Here is a 20,845-nt window from a genome sequence, read left to right as displayed (position 1 = left end):
ATAACTTTAGGGTCAAACATTGTAAAGCAACAGATGACCACTTATAAAAATACAGATGTTTTGATGTGAATATTATGTCCAGTTTTTTGTGTGATTTTCTAAACAGTTCGCTGGAACTGAACATGTTAAATAACCAAAATGTTTTACTAACCTGTCCATAAAAAACACAATTTCCATTCAAATAAGGGAAAATATATTTGAAATAATGATATTTTCTGCTAATTTAAATAGAGTAAAACAGTGCAGTTTTACAGTCAAGAATTATTTGCAAAATACAGATTTTTCATGTGGACAAAATGGATAGTTTGACCAGTGTTTTTTGTTTCTTTTTTTAACAGTTGATATATACAACAATATTAAATTGTTTAAAGAGAAAACACTGTTATAAACAGTTTAAAGGTTCATTCTGACACGAAAGCAGGTTATCTTCCTGATGATTTGCCTTAATGTTGCCTGTGCATGTATGTCAGTGAATTAATAGCACCACTGGACATATTAAACAGCATAAACTAAATCTGCTTGACTGAACCGTTAGACTCAGTGGCTTTATTCTTCCAACATTGACTGTATGAGTCTCATACCTGAATACCTGAAGTATAAGATGTCCATTAGAGTAGAAATGACATGACTTTACATCAGAGTCTCTGTTCGACACTCTTCTCCTCCATCACTACCTCCACTACTGCCTCACTTTGTTTCTTTCTACAGGCTTCACAGTGACAGCATGCAGGAAATAAAGGCTGCACCTCATATAATGAAAACTTGCAGTCTTCCTCCTCACTTCCCCACCTGAAATTCTCAATAAAGATTAAATTTTTTACATTTCAGGTTGGCCAAAACATACAGTAGCAGTATTCAGTGACATAAAATTCTTTTGGATATTTCCTGGAAGTTACTGAATAAATTGAAATGCTTTCCTGACATGAATGGAGATTATCTAATAGATGATGCTTGCGCATGTATGTAGAGCGTTACTTAGAATGAATATTACCATAATACTGTCATACAAAACATGTGAACAAAATCATCCACAGTCACAGTTCATACCAGCTGACATTTCTTGAAATTTCTTCATACTGAAAAAACATAAATACAAAAAATAAGTTAATCCAATCATCCTAAAGACAGACAATTTACCACATCAAGATACAGATATTATTCTCATTATTTCATCACTTCAATAGGTTTCCTCACACTTTCTGGCTTCTCTTTTCTCTCTCACATGTTTTTCCACTCTCTGGTTTGCAGCTGCTGTCTGCATTAACAACATGCTGCTTTTTGTCCTTGTTTCTTTTCAAGCTGTTGGATTTTCTACACAGATTTGGTGAACTGTTAGACTCAGTGGCTTTACTCCTCCTACACTGACTGTACGAGTCTCTTACCTGAATACCTGAAGCACAAGGATGTCCATCAGAGTAGAAATTACATGACATTACAACAGAGTCGCTCATATCACGGACATTAGTCTCTGTTCTCTGTTTAACACTCTTTCCTGCTACTTTCTCCCTTTTCATTTTCACATAGTTTCTTTCAACAGGCTTCACAGTTGTTCTTGTACAGCTATAATCTACATTTGGACTGTAGTTGTCTCTTCCTGCTTCATTGTCTCTTGGAGGGATTGTGTTGGTTTGCTGCCTCACTGGTGCTGCTCTCCGGTTTGTCCGTTTATGACCTAAAGAGTTTGTCTGTGTCCTCCCCACAGCATCATCATGGCTCTTGGTTAATTTATCATAATTCAAATAAAAACGAGGCTTAAGAGCCTCTCCTTCCTCTGCTTCGTCACGTCTTTCTTCAGCGTCGGTGTCTGAATGTGCACACTGAGCTTCCTGGTCACTTCTATTGGTCGTTTCCGGATGTCTGCTTACTTTGAACAGAAGTAGTGAAAATTATTACCAAACAATGATGACACATCTTAAAAGTACCTAAATTTATACACGGTTATTTACAATTAATTTTCAAAAAAGCAGTGCTTTAAAACAAGTGCATGTCATTCGTGGTTTCTATGGAGCTGAGGATGATTCTGTTACGCAACTATTGTGAACGTCACCATTTCTGCGTGAGATGTATGTGTGCAACAACAAACAGACCATACCTAAAAAGAAATGAGATGCAGAATGTAAAAATACAACTTCAGGAAGGTGGTACTTCAGTTCTTTCTCTTTACTCGCTCAAAACAACTCAGATTATCAGTCATTGTTCTTTAAATATTATTAACCACAGTGCATTGGTGCTCATACACAACTCTAAACTTAAACGTGATATGAAAACAACAAAAGATTCAGGTTCATGCAGGTTGTGGAGCTTCCATGTTGCTGCCAAACATAATTTAAATGTGCATCCTTTTTGCCCTTAAAAATCAACACAGAGTCAAACTAAAGTCAACAAACCAAGCTTTGGCAGACTTACCCTTTCTGTAGAAGAGGAGGTAAGCTGCACAAGACCTGTTTTGAGAGGAGATGTCAGACCAGTAAAGGCACCATGAAAGTCAGATGCAAAATGCGATCAACAAAAGAAAATTGTGAAGCCAATGCCAATGTGAAATAAAGCTGCATTCTTTTCCACAGCCAGCAGGGGGCGACTCCTCTGGTTGCAAGGACTGAGAAGTCAGATTGTATAGAAGTCTGTGAGAAAATGACCTTAACTCTCACTTGATTTGCTACTTCAGTAAGGATTTTCCTAAAAAGTTTATGAACTCAATTGTTAGGTTAAAGTCTCCTTCAATAAAGCATGATCCTCATTTTGGAAATTATTGTCCCTTTCTGAGTAAAATAAGTGTTTTAGGGTGGGCCTACCCTGTGACTGACATACCAATTGGATGTATATAGCATCTTTGAGTTCATAATCGGACTCGTATCTGGTTTCTAAAGACTAAGATCATAACTGCCAAATGTCAACTAGAGATTTCAAAACAGTGGTCCACAAACCAGTAGGTGACATCCATCTTTTATATACAGTTTATAGGAAATACCCCTCATCTTCAAGAAAACAGGAAATACATTTTACCTCAGAGAGTTGTGTCCTATCTTAAATAGATGTCGCGTGACCTGTGGAATTGAAAATAAATGGATGTAAATGTTTAATTTCACGTTGTTCAACATTTAAATGCCTGAGTATTGGTGAAATCTGTCTGCATATAGAAATAGTAGCCTTCTTACGCGGTTGTCGTCAAAGCAATACCACTCCCCAGTTTCAAAAGATTTGATTTCTGCAGTGTAATGACCTCCTGTTAGATTACCAAAGTGGTTAACTACAGCGTAGAGGTCGTATGTGCACATCTGAGGAGAGAGCAATCAAACAAAGTCGTGAGCGTTTTAAAAGAAACACGTACACTACCATTCAAAAGTTTGGGGTCACTTTGAAATGTCCTTATTGTTGAAATAAAAGCAGTTTGTCAATGAAGATAATACTGAATGAATAAGAAATCCAGTCTAGACATTGTTAATGTGGTAAATGACTATTCTAGCTGGAAATGGCTGATTTTTAGTGGAATATCTCCATAGGGATACAGAGGAACATTTCTAGCAACCATCACTCCTGTGTTCTAATGCTACATTGTGTTAGCTAATGGTGTTGAAAGGCTAACTGATGATTACAAAACCCTTGTGCAATTATGTTAGCACATGAATAGAAATTAGTTTTCATGGAAAACATGAAATTGTCTGGGTGATCCCAAACTTTTGAACGGTTGTGTAAATTATAACAGTTTGGTGGTCTACATAAAGTACCTCCATGTGTAAAGTTTGGGGTATATCAGCTTCACAGTGAAGCTTGACGTAACGCTTCCGCTTGCAATCAAACGTAAATCTCTTCAGTAGGAGGGTCAGAACATCTGGATTTTGTGTCAATTCCCATTCCTAGAACACAGAATGGCAGTAACTGCATGACTATGAGGTAGTCAGCTATTTCAATAAAGATTTAACAAGATCAGATTTATTACTCACAGTGTCTGCATCTCGCTTTTTATTACACTGGCTGCAGTACATCTGGTTGACCCCGCAGACCTTTTGTACCTCGAAGAAAGACTTCAGTCCATCCACCTGGGAACAGGGATTAATTTATCCTTTATCTCTAAATGGGTAAAATACAGGTATTTCATTCCTGTTAGAGGAAAAGATCATACCACACTGCAGGTTTGACGAAGGGAATCTTTCATCGCGAGTGGCAGAATCCAAAAAAAGCTTCTTGAATCATTTGTTTTGTTGCACCTGCAGCATGTGGACTTATGATTCAACTCCCCCTTGAATATCTACACAGAAAAGTAGAATAGTAACTTCAATGAGTGCATTTACATTTTAGTATTTTAGCAGTAATTTTGGTAGTATTTTGTAACCCCTACACATAAAACATATGACGAACATTTCGGATAACAATCATTCAAAAAATGCAACCACCCAAAAGCATATAAGCAATTAAGAGATTAATCAGTGCTTTGATTAGTCAGTTATCAAAAATGTATTGTTTTAAGAACCAAATTACAAGTCATTTTTGTGAAAAAAGTGGATTTATTAAAAAAAAAAAAAAAAAAAAAAAGAGTAACTGCAGCTTCTCTGTATCATTCAAGTAAAAATGAACCATTTAAAGGTTTGGTTTGTTGGTCAGACAGAACAACACGTCTGATGGTGTCACTTTGAGCTCTGAGTAAATATGATCCCTTTTTCTCACTATAATTTAGAAACACAACAATAAAGGAATAAAAGAAGTAAAGGGTTAAAATGACTAGCAGTTGAATCTACTAATAAAATAAAGTAGCTGCTGCTCTATTAAATAGTTCACAATTAGCATCAGTTTAACAAATACAAGAGTAAAATGCTACATATTGAGGTCTTTTTCCGTGTTTTTCTGACATTTACTTAAGGAATATTTAAAAAGCAGAACATTACTTATAATGAAACATTTGACTTTTACTTACTTGAAGGATCAATACTTCATTTATCACTGATCCTGCTGCTCCAAACAACGGTTGCTTTACCAAAAAACAAATCCCTAACTTCATTAGTTCCTACAGAGATTTAGAGCTACTTGTCAGTTCTGTGATGTAATGATTTCAGTAACTGTGAGCTTTTAATCGACCATCATTTCAGCGACTGCAGATGAATAACATCTCTGGCACATGGAAAGAAGTATAATCTGTTTACTGTCAGGAGGGAAGTGGAGGAAGAAGCAGGATGGATGTGTGCATCAGCTGGTCTGCAACTCTTTAAAGGAGCAAGACATTTTTTTGACAGCAAGCGTTTTTAGGACAAAAAGTTTGTCCTGTTTTTTTCATGTCATTAACACTAGGGCCCTCACACATTTACACATCTAAGTGAAAATATCCCAGACATGTATATAAATGCAATAGCACAGTTATTTATAGTCTGTTGTTGTTCCAGAAAAGTCTCATATGTTAGTGTTTAATGTGCACTGCCCCCTGAAAACAACAACAATTACGTTTAAATACATCAGCCCCTACCTTGGAAGCCTCTGGACTGGTCAGACACAAGATCTTCTCAAAATACTCAGCAGCATCCCGTTGCTCGTACACTGAAAGCAGGGATGAATGGACAAAAAGTTACATCTTGAAGATCCCAGGATTCAAGAGTCTGCGGGATTTTAACAAGCAAGCACCGACAGCAGCAGTGAGACGTCTCAAATCAAAACCTACCATCTGTGATGCCCAGCATTTTTATAATCCCGTGCGTTTCTGCCTTTTTTCCCTCCAGATCAACAAACAGCCTTCTTAGATATTGTTCGATGGTTGTTAGATCTTTACTGCAGGATCTGTGGCACAGTGAGAAGCATGTGAGTATTAAATCTGCAGCCAGTGAAGTCAGATTACTGAATATGATTCAATGTGATGTGATTTCAGACTCTATTCCCTGTCCTTGTTTTTCACTCAGTTCTTAGGGCAAGATTCTGTGAGTTTCTGCCTGAACCAACATCTGTTTATCTTAGCTGAGCATAAAAACTGAAAACAGGGAAGATACTGGCTGCAATATCACCACAGAGCAGAGCCACAAGCATTATAAAGGACTGAGCACTGGTCACCAGAAATGCCAGAAAATGGCAAATTAAATTCCAACAAGGAGTGAGTGTGCATTCATTTATTCTTGTGGATAAATTTTCATGCAAACTTTTGCAATAACTGTATTTATTTCTAACATGTATGCTGGTGCCAAATTACACTAAGTCTAGTGTTAGATTGCAAAATTTCTAATGCATTTTCCCTTTTTAGTCATTGTCTGGGTGCTTTTATTGTATGTATCTCTATATGCACCAATCAGGATTAGGGCTCTTAATTATCATCGTGTTCTCCACAAAACAATGACTAGGCAAGCCAAGTTTATTTGTATGGCACAATTCATGCACAAGGCAATTCAAGGTGCTTTACAATGGGAGAGAAATGCATCACAGAACTTTAAAATTAATGATAAAGATGATTTAAAAGTAGACATTAAGACATTAAAATCATAGAAATAAAACACAAAAGTGCATTAAAAGCCAAGAAAATAGATTGAGCATCTAACAGAAAGCTGCAGTAAACAATATAGTTTTCAGTCCTGATTTAAAAGAGCGGACAGTTTAAGCAGACCTCAGATATTCAGGAAGTTTGTTCCACAGGTGAGGAGCATAATAGCTGAATGCTGCTTCACTATTTTTGGTTCTGGTTCTGGGAACACACAGTAAGCCTGTCCCTGACGACTGAGGGCTCTGGATGCTTCATATGGAGCTAATAAGTCCAGGATGTATTTCAGTCCAAGACCATTCAGTGCTTTGTGGACCAGGAGTAAGATTTTGAATTCTATCCTTTGACTAACAGGAAGCCAATGTAGTGATTTGAAGACTGGTGTAATATGGTCCAGTTTCTTGGTGTTAGTTAGGACTCTGGCTGCAGACACTTTCTGTTCTATTCTTAAAGTTGAGACCTTTAAAACTAAACAAACATTACAAGTTACATTCAAGCTCTTGTCAAATGAGTTCACACAATGCTGAGTCAGCCCATTAGCGCCCAGTAAATCCTTTCTATATTGCAGGAAACCAGAAGTCTACAAGAACTAGGTGTGTGAAGGAAAATCTAGTAGAAATATTTCTAATGTTTCAGATAAAAAAAGAAACTCAATGCTCATACTTTATGTTGCGCTAAATGTGTTTCTGTATTTACTGTCATTGCCAGCAGTGAAGGAAAAAACTCTGTACTGCAGAAGTCAGTGTAAATCAAACTGAGGGATTCTTGGACGCTTTGTGTCGGGTTATTTCTTGATTGCACCAGTAACTTCCAGCTGTAGCAGTACAATAACTCTCCTGAATTTGAACTATTTTGTTCATATACTGAAAAGAGCTTGGTAAAACAACTCTTTGATTTTTATTTGCATCTACACGTCTCAAGCTGACGTTTCAAACCTTTTCACAGCCTCCCGGAAGTCTTCGGTCATGAAGAGCACCTGGAGTACACTGTTCAGATAACATGTCAGGCCTGGACTGATCAGACCATGGTAATCTAAAGACACAACAGAGACGTGAGACACATAACTGCCACATTATCATGTAACTCTGACATGTATGAGCCACACAACAGAGGGGTTAGTTGGAATTCATGGAATATGTTGCTGTACTGTCTCTTGTTCAGTCTGAGAAAATGTGGCAAGTTGGGCCAAAAACTAAGAACTTTTTGGCAGAATTTTGAGAATGTCTCAGTATTTCATACCTGGAAAATTCCCTATTTTCCATTAAAAATAACATCTTAGCTGGGAAGACATATTTAGGGTTCAACATCTCTAGAAATATAATTCCCAAAAACATGAAATGTGGTGAAAACACAAAGAAAACCGTTTCCAGTAGATCCAAATGATAAAAAGACTCCAGCAGATTTTCAAAAAAGTGCAACATACATACAACGAGGTCGATACACTTTCTTCCATTTTCAAGAACCTTTAATTTAAATTTCACTTCTGTATGGAAACGTAAGAAACTCTCAAAATTCAGCCAAAAATATGTGACACAATTCTTACTGGACACTTCATGTCTCTTACCTGAGATGGAACAGTTCTTCAGTTTCTCTCTGAACATTTCTACACGGTAATGATTCATACTGATGTCCTTCTGATGAGTGATGGCATTTTTACATTTGAACATCTCTTTTCCAGATGAATAGATGGAAGTTAAGAGACAAAGACAAAGTTGAAGGTCAGAATTTAGGATTTTTGACATGACAACTTCTTTCCTTTGACTGCTTTTAAAGAGGACTGATACAGAACAATATAAGGCAACATCAAACAGTAGAAATTATTCCATTTCTTACTCTTCTTACTACTCGAAGCCTGATTAAACATATGATCAATTCTATAACATATGATCAAGAACTACTGTTACAATTATCCATCATCCAATTCACTTCTAAGGCAGGATGGTATTATTTAATGGAAAAACTTCAGACTTCGATGCACAAAGTTGAGATTTTAGGGGTGTAATCGGTGACCAAAGAGAGACTAGTTGCTGCTTCGCCTTCTGTATGCTTTTTGTCTACTTTCTTTTATTCTGTTTTCCCATTTTTGTGCCTTAAAGTGGACTTTTACTTGTGATTTTGTACTTTTGTATGGAGATATTGCTGCTTAATCTCAGCGTTTTTCTGTGTAGATTCTCTGTCATCCAGTTTGTGGGAATCTTGGGAGCTTCAGTAAAAAGCAAATGGACTTCTCTCATCCAAGAGGCTGTGCACTTGTGTGAATACTTTCTGAAGTGTATCATGTTTGTATGTTAAGAACAGACTGATTTACTAATAGTTAGTGGTTTGAAAACCTGCCAAAATGAGAATCAGTTCTCAACTAACCTACCTGTTTAAATAAAGGTTAAATAAGTAAAAAGTAATCTGAGGTAAATATTTAATTTCATGAGTACAATAATCGGTGACTCACTCTGGGACTATCCAGCTGATATCCAGTTACAGGAATACATTGTTAAAAGAATAAACAAGTGAAGCTACTTCCTTATATGAGAATATAATTTCAAGGTTCACACCATGTTTATTTTCACACTTATTATGTCATATTTGCACTATTTAAATCCACTAGGTGTGTGAAGTAACTTACTTGAGCAGCCAATGAGCGGATCTTATTTAGGAGCAGAGACGGTTCATATCAACAGCAACTAAATATCTTACATCTGTGCCACAGGGGAAGAATCTTAAGTTTACTGAAGCTCCTCCAATCTCAGTGGTACGATCTTATATCTGCGTAACAAGAGGCTGAAGAAGCCTGTTGGATGAATGAAAACTAAAGAAGTCTGTTTTTTTTTCACTGAAGCTCCCTGGAGTGTTTCTCTCACCACTGCTTACACATTTTAATCGTGTAAACCTGTATTTTTATCATTTTTTTTTCTTTTATAGCTCTTCCAGTGCAATAACTGAATCTAACAGTGGTCTTTTCTCTCTATAAGTTTCAGGTGCAACAGAAATATGGCACTTACTCTGTTTAAATGTAAGAACACGATGTGTGTCCTACAACTGGGTAAATTATCCATCATGTCTTAAACTTTATTATATCTTTACTTTTACCCTCATTCTGCTTTTGTATTTCATCTATCTAGCTGCTGTAACGTGAATTTCCAAAGGAAGGGATCGATAAATTCTTCATTTTCTTAAATACTCTATACAGGAAGATGATTTCTAACTTAAATGGCAACACAGCAGCTCAAAACTTTCTGGATTTTCAGTCTAAACAAACAACTGATTCTACATTTTGCCTAAACAGAAGACAGCAGCAGTGTTTGGGGTGTCCTAGAAACCCGTGCAGCCTCTCCTCCAACCCCCACCGCCTCCAAATGCGATGTTTTAAAAAGAAACTTGGAGCAACACACGAATGAACTCACAATAAAGCGCCTTACAGATAATAAACAACATAGCTGTGATAAGAAACACGAGGACTATTTGAATGTAATGAAATGGGAGGGAAAACACTCACCGTGTTGATTCGTAGTCCTGTTGTTTCACTTTCGTTTCCAGAGGAGGAGGGTTTTAACACACACAAACAAAAGACGCACAGCAGGAAATAGACGCAGACCGGTGCGACGGCTCTATAAAAGTGTCGATTTTACGCAAAAATAATCCTCCAGAACTGGCTTCAGATGTGACTGATCTGCTTTTGGTTGAACACAAAGATAAAACTACAGAGATAGAAGCTGTGCCCCAGAGGTAAGATGACATTTCTTCATTTGAATCTATTATTATGTCCCATCTCTGCTTTTAAACTACATCTACTATTCAGCCAGAGTTACTGATTTGAACTAGTGCAAAAATGAGGGAAAATGGATTTTTCCCGTCTTTTTTTTTGGTAATTTTTCTACCAGGTGTTAAACTGAACTTGGCCATAATAATCTCATAAATGAAAGTAGCTTCACTTGTTTTGGACGAGAATCAGCTGGAAGTTTCCTGAAGTATCAGTTACTGGTGGTCATAAAATCAGCTGATGGCTGCCATGATACTTGTTTTTACCAGCAGTTTATCTAAACCTCCTCAGGTCAGAGGTTTTTAAACCACATTTAGTAAATCAGTCCATTTTTGACAGTCTCTTCAGAAAGCATTCACTCAATTCCAGAAATTATTGTGTAGTAAATTCAATTTTAAATGAATAAAAGTGGATTTTTTTAACTTATTATTCTACAATTTGTAACCCATAATGACAAAATGAAAGTAATTTAGATTATATTCATGTGGCACTTCTCTGAACAAAACTTCTTTACAAAAGCAAACATTTAAGAAGACTATTAACTCTTGATGAAAAAAAATCTGTGAAAAATAAACAGCTGAAGAGCATGAAAATAGAGACCACTATGATCACACAATCATAAAGGCTTTATGATAAAAGAATGTTTTAAGAGTTTAAAAGAGATGTTGCTCATCTGATTCAAGTTTATCCCATTTCACAGTTATTAAGAAACTGTTTACTCCAGGAAATACTGAAAGCTTTAAGTATAGTTTATAATCTCACCACAGTTCCCTTGACTCTATAACTGAGTGGCCTTATATGCACAGGTGTGAGCTTTTTCTAAATTGTCCAATCAAATCAAGCGGCCACAGGTGGCAGCTAAGATCTCAAGGAGGAGCAAAGCAAGCAGGACACAGCTGACTGCAATTTAGAGCCACAGCAAAGAGTCTGAATAGTTTTGTAAATGGAAAATCCTTGATATTTAATAAATTTGGTAAAATTAAAAAATATATGCTTTCATTTTGTCATTATAGGCTATTTAGGGTTAATTGATGAAGAAAAATGCCACTTTCATTAATTTAATATACAATTAGGATGCAATAAAATGTCCAAAAAGTATAAGGATATGAATGCTTTCAAAGATATTGTATCATTAGGTTCAATGTGATGTAGTTTCCAAAGATATCATTGTCTATGATGTCTGTTGCGCTTGTAAATCAGAACATTAAGTATATTTATCTTCAAGACTTGTCTTCAAACTTTTTTAATCTATCATCTTTGTCAAAGTAATGCAGTGATAGCTGTCTGTATATCCTAGCGTATGTTCTATTTCTATTCTATTTCTATCTTCACATTTTAAGCTTCTGGACTTTTCTAATACTCTATTTTATTATAAATACCTGCATTTTTGGCACCTTATTACTGTTTCTTCAACCAACACGATTTGCACATTCTTTTATACACCAATCAGGCATAACATTGTGACCACTTGAACCCAGTGGGGCATGGACCCAGGACCTCTTGGGATGTCCTGTAGTACCGGGATGGTGGCAGTGAATTCTGTGGGTCCTATGGGTTGCAGGGTGGAACCTAACTAGATCAGGCTTATCCTGGCACATCCCACAGATGCTCAGTAAGATCTGGATCTGGGGAGTGTGGAACCCAGGTGACCACCTTAGCTCTGTTGTGTTCCCCGGGTCACTCCTGAGCAGTTTTTGTGGTGTGTCGGGGTGCATTGTCCTGCTGAGGGTGACATCTGGCATCAAGGACTGCTGTTGTCATGGGTGGTTGGGTGAGTTGCTGGACCTGCCATGTTTAGGTGGGTGGTACATGTCAAACATCCACATGAATGTCAGGACTCAAGGTTTCCCAGCAGAACATTTCATTATAAAAAGATGATTGATGTTATTCACTTCACCTGTCAGTGGTCATAATGTTGTGGCTGCTCGGTGTATATTGTCTCCTTATCTACCTTGAATGTAGTGTGTGTGAGCTCCTGGATTTCTAGAATTGCCTGAAGGGGATAAATAAAGTGTCTGTCTGTTTTAATTCTGCATACTTTTAATGGTGGCAGTTTGTCGAAGCATTACAGAACATAAAACAGAGCTCATGTGGTAACCCACAGACTTTCTCAATAGAAGCGTTATACTTCCTGTTTACATTAGTCAAAGCCACCAAATTATAAGAACTGCTCCGAAACCTAAGGCAAACTGATTCTCCAAATCTACCTAATACAAAGAACAAAAATGGGAGTTACAAAATATACTATGGACTATTTCAATAAAGTGTTTCTGTAAATCTTATTTTTCAGTATTCATGGTTTCAGATTTTTTTTTTACACAGAACATGAGCATTCAGGGCCTACCAGAGATGAAGGGCTATGACCCACTAGATACCACCCTTAAGTTTGTCACCAGGAGGGATGACTTGGATCCAATTTGTAAGATTCTTTTTCTTTTTCACTGAACAGAAAAATGCTACAAACAACAGTTTCAGTAGTTTTTCTTCCCCTTCCTCTATAATTGTCTCCTCATATTTTCATGAACTCACAGCTGTATGAACTGCATATTACCAAGTAATGTAGCTGATATTTGCTTTTGCCCACCTCAGCCTCAGATGATGACTCTCTCAGAGCAGAGATGTCCTGCGGCCACGCCGTCACTCCTGAATCTCTAACACAGTGGTGTCGCAACCTGCTGGACCAGGTATAATGGATGCAGTATCTGTATGTGCACAATGGAATCAAAAGAGAGACAAGATTATACACATCGATGAGACGGGATACAGGTGAAGCCAATGAGGGCAGAACAGACAATCAGAAAGGAGGGAAAACAGAGAAAGAGAGGAAGCACAAGCACTAAGTAGCTTATTGAAAAGGGATGTAAACTGTGCACTTACAAAGATAGGGACAGGAGATATAAAAGCAGAAACCAAAGCCAGGACAGATTTAAAAACAAGAAAAATACTCAGAGAGCGCAGTACTCCACCAAGGCTTCTGAGTTGTTGTGTCATTTCCGACAAAAAAAATGACCTTGCACTGCGCACAGGCGTGTGTTATGCATGTGTACGTTATATACAGATATCGAATTGCGTGACTTAAATATGTAGCGGGCGGTGGAAAGTGATGGAACTCGGAAACACCCCAACAATTTAATCAATTGTTCCTTGTATGATTTCCAACAGATAAGTCCCGATAAGTCCACAGCAGTCGATTTGCAGTAGGATCGCAATTTTGTGATCGTCAGCAGGCAACTGACGTAGTGTTCACTTGTTATCATAGTTACAGTGACCGCGATCTCGCAATGATACAGAAGTCTTTAACAAATCCATAGATCCAGACTAGAAGCCGAAAATCTAATCACTTGGTCCTTGTGTCATTTCTGACCTTCCCTTAAAATTTCATCCAAATTCGTTATTCGGTTTTTGAGTATTGTTGCGAACAGACAGACAGACAGACGCTTATCGCCACAAAACTCCGTGTTCCTGGATGGAGTGAAAAATATATGAAAAGTAGGAGAACAGAAGTATAAACTTGCAAGAAAGAGAAATGCTCAAGTAGAGTCAGATCTCTTAATTACCTCAATATTCTTCTTAAGTAAAAAGTCCCTTGATTGCTTTCTGTCATTTCAAAATGATTTTTCTTTGTGTTTTAAGGGGCATTACATATTTAAATGCCCTGCACTGGTAGAGGGGACCACAAGGTGCAATAAGGTGTGGTCGTACCAAGAGGTGCGCAGACTGGCAGATTTATCTGTTGAGGAAATGCAGCACTTTGAGGACAACATGGCCCGCATGGCTGCTGCTAGACACTGCGAGTTTCAGCCAGTAAGTGGTCCAGTGCTCTGTGGTTGTATTAATGCTGACTTTTCAGGGATTTACTCTGATTTAAACATTAAAACCAAATCAAGTGGACTGATGTTTATTTTTTCTTCACTGTTCTCCCCCATCAGTGTCCCCAGTGCAAAACAAACATGGAGAGGAAGGATCTTTCCAACCTGTGTGTCATATGTATCATATGCACAGCTGATCAGGGGGGAACCTATCAGTTCTGCTGGCAGTGTCAGAAGCCATGGAAGGGCTCAGCTCCTCGATCGGACCGCTGTGGCAACGATGACTGCATCAACAGGGACCTGCAACTGCTGCAGACATGCAAATCCATCGACCTGCCGGAGGTGGCGGGCGTCACCAGCTGCCCCTCTATCCGACTCTGTCCTACATGTGGCATGAAGATAGAACATAGTGGACAAAACTGCAAAAATGTTATATGTCCTCGATGTCATAAGGAGTTCTGCTTTGTTTGCCTGAAACTAACGCGGCAATGTTGCAAGACCAGTTCACCATTCAGAATCTGCCCAGCCAGTGTAGCTCCAAGACAGACTTCTATTCCGGTATGGCAGAGAAAATGAAGGCAATCCGGTGTCTTATCTTAATTCAACAAGAGATCTTTAACAGAAGTGTTTAAAAACACAACAAAAAATCAATGCATTTATTTTGAAAGGTCTCAATATAGTCTCCTGGACACCAAATGTTTGTGGCATGTAACTCTGCTCCACAAGACAACTAGGTTCTTATTTGTGGTTTCTCTGCCTCCCCCTGGCTGAACTTTAAATTGCACATGACAAATATGTTTGGTATTTACCTCTGAATCTCCATTACTGAAATACTTAAGATGTTTTATATATACAAAATGGAACCTGTTTTATTTTAATTAGCTTTTTCTGTATACCAGTGTGGCAAAATCTACCTGGTAAAACTTAATTTATACTCAGTGTGAGAGGGAATCTTTTATAAAAAATAGATCTGGATGTAAATTTTGATTTACATCTCAAATTCACCCAGACAAGGCTATTGTGTGTCTGTATCATTAACATTAGAAACACTCATTAAGATCAAGTAAATTAAACATAACTTAAGGTTTTGTGTTTTCATTCCAATCAGACAAGTGTCATGGTACTTTTCTTTATTACATCACAACATATTCATCCGATTCAAACACAGAAGACAAGAATTAAAGGTTAATATAAAGTAATTATCAAGCTGATTAATAATTATATTCCAGATTATTTAGATATGAGATTTAAACTTTTTTTTTGCATTTCTTAAAGACTTAAAGAGCCTTCATTGTCATTGTTCAGAAGTACAATGAAATTTGTCTGAAGAACGCGACAATTAGCAGCAGTGCAAATAATAAAAATAGTTTAAAAATACTCTCAAATAATAAAAAGAAGAATCAAAGTACTATATACAACAAAGTAAAGTGATCAGTGCTGATAAAGTCGTCCAGTGTTGAAATAGAGTTCTTATTGCATAGATGAACTGGGAGGGGGGAATGACTGGGTGGTGGGGCAATGGGTGGGGGGTGTGTCGTTGTTTCTCTGATGTCCGTGATGTTCAGGTGGAGAAGAAATGCCCGTTGACACTGACTTTCTTAATAAGAACTTTATTAAAAGAAAGAACAGTATCGTACAGACAGGAGTTGTCCGGAAGGATGTCGCCCAATGATCCTCCTCGAACAAAGACCAACGGTCAGTTTTTATACCTTCTGGCAACGTATAGAATTACAGCATCTGGTTTACAACCCCACTAAAGAGTGACAACTCCTCAGACAAGACTCCCCTTCTGTGCATTCCTAAGGGTCACAAATCAGCTATAGGTTAACAGTGGACCCCAAAGTCAACACAGCATAGGATTTCTGGAGCCGAAAACACATTCCTCAGTACTTACTACCACCTGTTAGTTAAAAGTTCACTCTGTGGTCAACAACCACCAGAACCCATATCAGATCAGATACTTCAGGTGTGATGGCAGCGACAGCTCTGGGGAAGAAGCTGTTCTGCAGTCTGCTGGTTTTTGTTTTTAATGACAGCCTCCGCAGAAAGAAAAGTCTCTGCTGAGCCTTCTTCACCAAGTGGGAGGTGTTGGAGGTCCATGTGAGATCACTGGTGATGTGGAGACCCAGGTACTTGATATTGCTGACCCTCTCCACCTCCTGTCCATTTATGCAGAGAGGTTGGGGGGGGGGGCATTTTTCTGGCTCTCCTCAAGTCCACAATGATCTCTTTTGTTTTGATGGTATTCATCACCAGGTCACTTTCAGAGCACCAGCTGACCAGGTGCTGGACCTTCTCCCTGTAGTGGGTCTCGTTGTTGTCAGATATTAATCCCACTATGGTGGTGTCATCAGCAAACTTTACTGTCGTGTTGGAGGGGTGGATGGAGGTACAGTCATGTGTGAAAAGGGTGAACAGGGCCGGGCTGAGGACGCAGCCCTGAGGTGCACCTGTACTCAGTGTGAGTGTGGATGATGTCACCTCTCCTACTCTGACACTCTGTGGTCTGCCGGTGAGAAAGCTGTGGATCCAGGAGCAGAGTGTGATGTCTAGTCCCAGATGGCCAAGCTTGGTTATCAGTTTATGGGGGGAGATGGTGTTGAATGCTGATGTAAAATCAACAAATAGCATTCTAACATAGGTGTTGGGGCCCTCCAGGTGGGTCAGGGCCGTGTGCAGGCAGTTGAGATGGCGTCTTCCGTTGATCTGTTTGCCCTATAAGCAACTGGTGGATGTCCAGATCAGCAGGAATGATGTCCTTCATGTAATGCAGGACCAGCCTCTCAAAGCACTTCATTATTATTGGTGTCAAGGCAACTGGGCGGTAGTCATTCAGGCATTTCACTGCCTGTTTCTTGGGCACGGGCACTATAGTGGTGAATTTAAGGAATGTGGGGACTACGGCCTGCTGTAAGGACCGGTTGAAAATGTCCGTAAACACGCCTACTAGCTGGTCTGCACATGCCTTCAGGACCCGGCCCGGCACCCCGTCTGGACCTGCTGCCTTGGTGATATTGATTTTCTTCAGTGTTGACCATTGTTCCCTCTAAGCTGCGCGCGTGCATGCGCAATTGCGCACTGCTGACACAGTCTCCGCGCACAGAAAAAAAATCCAACCTAAATTATAAATAAAATAAACACGTAACAATTCATTCTGTGCTATTTTTCAATGTGAGTCAGTGAGTGACCAGTGACTGGCTGCTGCAGCCAATGATGCGATTCACATACGTATTTACCATAGACTGTATATAATGGTATTTACGCAGCTAATCAACGTCAGGCGTCCTTATGTGCAGCCACCGCTGTTCTCATAGATATGAATGAGTAGATAGGACACGCCCCTTTGAGCTGCGTGCTATGGCGAGGCTAAGCTAGTGGGAGCAAAGTTTCAGTGCATTCTTTTTTTTTTTTGTCTGCATTTGTTCTCATTGTTTAACTCCACAAAAGAGGTGTCAACAATGTATGAGATTGATGCATATTTTAGTCTTGCAGCCAAATATTTTAATATTTGGTGCATGTGTGTGACCATCAGCAGCCCTCCCTGAAAGCTAAGCAGACATTCCTTATTAGAATTCCCTATTATAAGCCAGGGAGGGCAGTGCTACACCTCAGTGATGTGTGGGGGAAACAAAGACTGGACAGGACGAACAGGACACACAGGACGAACAGGGATAGAAATTAACAGGCGGAACTATTTCAATTAAAGATTGTAAGGTGGTGTGTTATTCCCAACTACTAACTATCCATCAATAAAAAAAAATTTTGAAAAAAAAAGAAAACCAAACCAACACAAAAGAAAAAGAGATTCAATAAATAAATAATTAAACAAATGGTACTGAGCACCATAATTGTGGATGTCTTGATAGTATAGAATAGAATAGAATAGGCCAGAAGAGGATACTAGTGAAAGAGAGAATGAGTTTAGTATAGAGACTCTGGAGAGATTCTCAGCACATTCTGGCGGGTCCCATCAATCGCTGAAATGGGACTCGGCAGTAGCTGGCGAGACCTGATCAAACATGCAAGTGTGAAGAACCCCGAAGCCCAGAACAGCAATCACAGCAAGGCAGGGCCAAGCCAAAAGGGCACCCCTCCCCCCGGGCCGTAGGAGCCACAGGGCGGCACCCCCAGAGAGCCACCGGGGCCACCATGAACGACGCTGATCCGGAGAACAAGAGGGTGCAGCTACCGACACCCCCAGCGCGCCAAGACCGACCCAGGCGGCCCGGGGCACGAGGACCCACCCGCCACCCAAACCCCAACCCCGCCCACCCCAGTCCCCACCAAGGGAAGATCAGAGATTTTGATCTGGTTACAATCTAACTGTTCTAGTTCCAGCCAGGAGTTATATTCTTCATGTGGATGTATCCATTTGGTGAGATATTGTATTTGGTTGGATAAATAATAATACATGAAGTTGGGAGCCTCCAGTCCCCCTTCGGATTTATTCTTCTGGAGGGTAGTCAAACTGATTTTAGCCTTTTTATTCTTTGAGTAGAATTTACCAATAGTGGAGTCTAACGATTGGAACCACTTTGATGTGGGTTTAAATGGAATCATGGAGAAGAGGTAGTTGATTTTAGGTAATATTTTCATTTTGACTGTAGCTGTTCGTCCCAAAAGGGAGATGGGGAGGTTGTTCCAACGCCTCAGATCATCACAGACTTTGTCCAAAAGTGGAGTGAAGTTCAGGTGAACTAATTCTGAGAGTTTGGAGGAAATATTTATGCCCAGATATCTGATGTTGCCAGTAGGAAAAGAATAATGCGAGTTTTGGACTGCGGGATTCCACGAGTTTTCTGTTAAAGGTAATATAATTGATTTTGACCAGTTGACGGAGTAGTCTGAAAGACGCGAGAAGGTTGTGATGAGGTTAAATACTTCCTTTACTGAAGTTTTGGGTTCTTGTAGATAAAGTAAGATGTCATCTGCGTATAGGTTAATTTTATGTTGAGACTCCAGAGCGCAGATACCTTTGATATCGGTGTTCTGACGTACAGCTGTTGCTAATGATTCGATAAAGATCGCAAACAATAAGGGAGAGAGTGGGCATCCCTGTCTCGTTCCCCTTTGCAGACTGAAGCTTTGTGAAGTGATCCCATTAGTGGTGACTGTAGCCTTGGGTGAGTTGTACAGAGCTGATACCCACTGGATAAACGATTCTCCGAAGCCAAATTTGTGGAGCACAGCAAAGAGAAAGGACCAATTAACTTTGTCAAAGGCTTTTTCTGCGTCCAGTGACATAACAATAGCTTCTTTGTTGTGGCGTTGCATCAAAGAGATTAGATTTAGACGTCTTCTGATATTGTTGGTGGAGTGTCGGCCATTTATAAATCCTGTTTGATCGCTGTGAATTATTGACGGGATGATTTTCTCCAGCCTAGAGGCGAGAGCTTTTGAGATAATTTTGATGTCGGTGTTGATTAGTGACAGAGGTCGATAGCTAGAGGGAAGCGTAGGATCTTTGTCTGGTTTCAATAATAATTTAATTGCAGCTGTATTCATGTGCGGACTGATATAACCATTATTTTTAATCTCTGTCACTGTCCTGAAGAAAAGGGGTGCTAACATTGACCAAAAATGTTGAAGAAATTCTGCAGGGAAACCATCAGGACCAGGTGCCTTGCCTGCTGGCATACTGTCTAATGCCTTCCTGCAGGTTTCAGGGCTCTCAGGGTGAATCTCTACCTGATAAATGTTATAATTCTGATATTTTTCTTACAAATTTCAGGTTTTTCTGCAGGTTTCAGGGCTCTCGGGATTAATCTGCCTGATAAATGTGACAATTTTGATGTTTTCCTCTAAATTTAGCATTTTTCTGCAGGTTTCAAAGCTCTCAGGGTGAATCTCTACCTGATAAATGTTATAATTCTAATATTTTTCTCATAAATTTAACGTCTTTCTGCAGGTTTCAGGGCTCTCAGGATTAATCTGCCTGATAAATGTTATAATTCTGATGTTTTTCCTCTAAATTTAGCATCTTCCTGCAGGTTTTGGTGTGATTTCTCAGTTTTTCCTCTAAATTTAACGTCTTCCTGCAGGTTTCAGGGCTCTCAGGATTAATCTGCCTGATAAATGTTATAATTCTGATGTTTTTCCTCTAAATTTAGCATCTTCCTGCAGGTTTTGGTGTAATTTCTCAGTTTTTCCTCTAAATTTAACGTCTTCCTGCAGATTTCAGGGCTCTCGGGATGAATCTGCCTGATAAATGTTACAATTCAGATTTTTTTCCTCTAAATTTAGCATCTTTCTGCAGGTTTCAGGGCTCCCAAGGTGAATCTCTACCTGATAAATGTTATAATTCTGATATTTTTCTTATAAATTTAGCATCTTTCTGCAGGTTTCAAGGCTCTCAGTGTGAATCTCTGCCTAATAAATGTTATAATTCTGATGTTTTTCTTCTAAATTTAGCATCTTCCTGCAGGTTTCAGGGCTCTCAGAATGAATCTCTACCTTATAAATATTATAATTTTGATGTTTTCCTCTAAATTGAACATCTTCCTGCAGGTTTCACGGCTCTCGGGGTGAATCTCTACCTTATAAATGTTATAATTCTGATATTTTTCTTATAAATTTAGCATCTTTCTGCAGGTTTCAAGGCTCTCAGGGTGAATCTCTGCCTGATAAATGTTATAATTCTGATATTTTTCTTATAAATTTATTGTCCTTCTGCAGGTTTCAGGGCTCTCAGGATGAATCTCTGCCTGATTAATGTTATAATTCTGATATTTTTCTTATAAATTTAACATCTTCCTGCAGGTTTTGGTCTAATATTGATGTTTTCTCTCTAAATTTAGCGTCTTCCTGCAGGTTTCAGGGCTCTCGGGATGAATCTCT

At 38.9% G+C, this 20,845-nt stretch overlaps 2 protein-coding genes across 4 annotated transcripts; one reads left to right on the top strand and one right to left on the bottom strand.

The window, feature by feature from the left end:
* Positions 1-203: 203 nt before the first annotated feature.
* On the bottom strand, positions 204-10,044 carry LOC111567560 (ubiquitin carboxyl-terminal hydrolase 47-like). Of its 2 annotated transcripts, none has more exons than XM_055007440.1 (12): positions 9,936-9,987; positions 8,010-8,114; positions 7,381-7,477; positions 5,645-5,760; positions 5,453-5,523; positions 4,121-4,246; positions 3,942-4,037; positions 3,726-3,854; positions 3,156-3,275; positions 3,004-3,044; positions 2,407-2,441; positions 204-1,864 (listed from the first exon to the last, which is right to left on the bottom strand). In XM_055007440.1, the coding sequence occupies exons 2-12, from the start codon at positions 8,110-8,112 to the stop codon at positions 1,191-1,193; spliced, it is 1,608 nt and encodes a 535-aa protein (XP_054863415.1). In that variant the 5' UTR covers positions 8,113-8,114; positions 9,936-9,987; the 3' UTR covers positions 204-1,190. The 2 variants fall into 2 exon arrangements, with proteins under 2 accessions (XP_054863415.1, XP_054863417.1); XM_055007442.1 differs by having other exon boundaries at positions 1,595-1,860; positions 9,936-10,044.
* Positions 10,014-15,127, top strand: LOC111567566 (uncharacterized). 2 transcript variants are annotated; one of them, XM_055007443.1, is made up of 5 exons: positions 10,014-10,165; positions 12,522-12,618; positions 12,789-12,883; positions 13,833-14,003; positions 14,129-15,126. In XM_055007443.1, exons 2-5 carry the CDS (start codon positions 12,525-12,527, stop codon positions 14,582-14,584), a joined length of 816 nt encoding a protein of 271 aa, XP_054863418.1. In that variant the 5' UTR covers positions 10,014-10,165; positions 12,522-12,524; the 3' UTR covers positions 14,585-15,126. The 2 variants fall into 2 exon arrangements, with proteins under 2 accessions (XP_054863418.1, XP_054863419.1); XM_055007444.1 differs by having other exon boundaries at positions 10,021-10,165; positions 12,505-12,618; positions 14,129-15,127.
* Positions 15,128-20,845: the final 5,718 nt, after the last annotated feature.

Source organism: Amphiprion ocellaris, chromosome 23, assembly GCF_022539595.1.
Source record: "Amphiprion ocellaris isolate individual 3 ecotype Okinawa chromosome 23, ASM2253959v1, whole genome shotgun sequence".
Lineage (NCBI taxonomy): Eukaryota > Metazoa > Chordata > Actinopteri > Pomacentridae > Amphiprion > Amphiprion ocellaris.
This window is presented reverse-complemented; position numbering and strand designations above follow the sequence as displayed.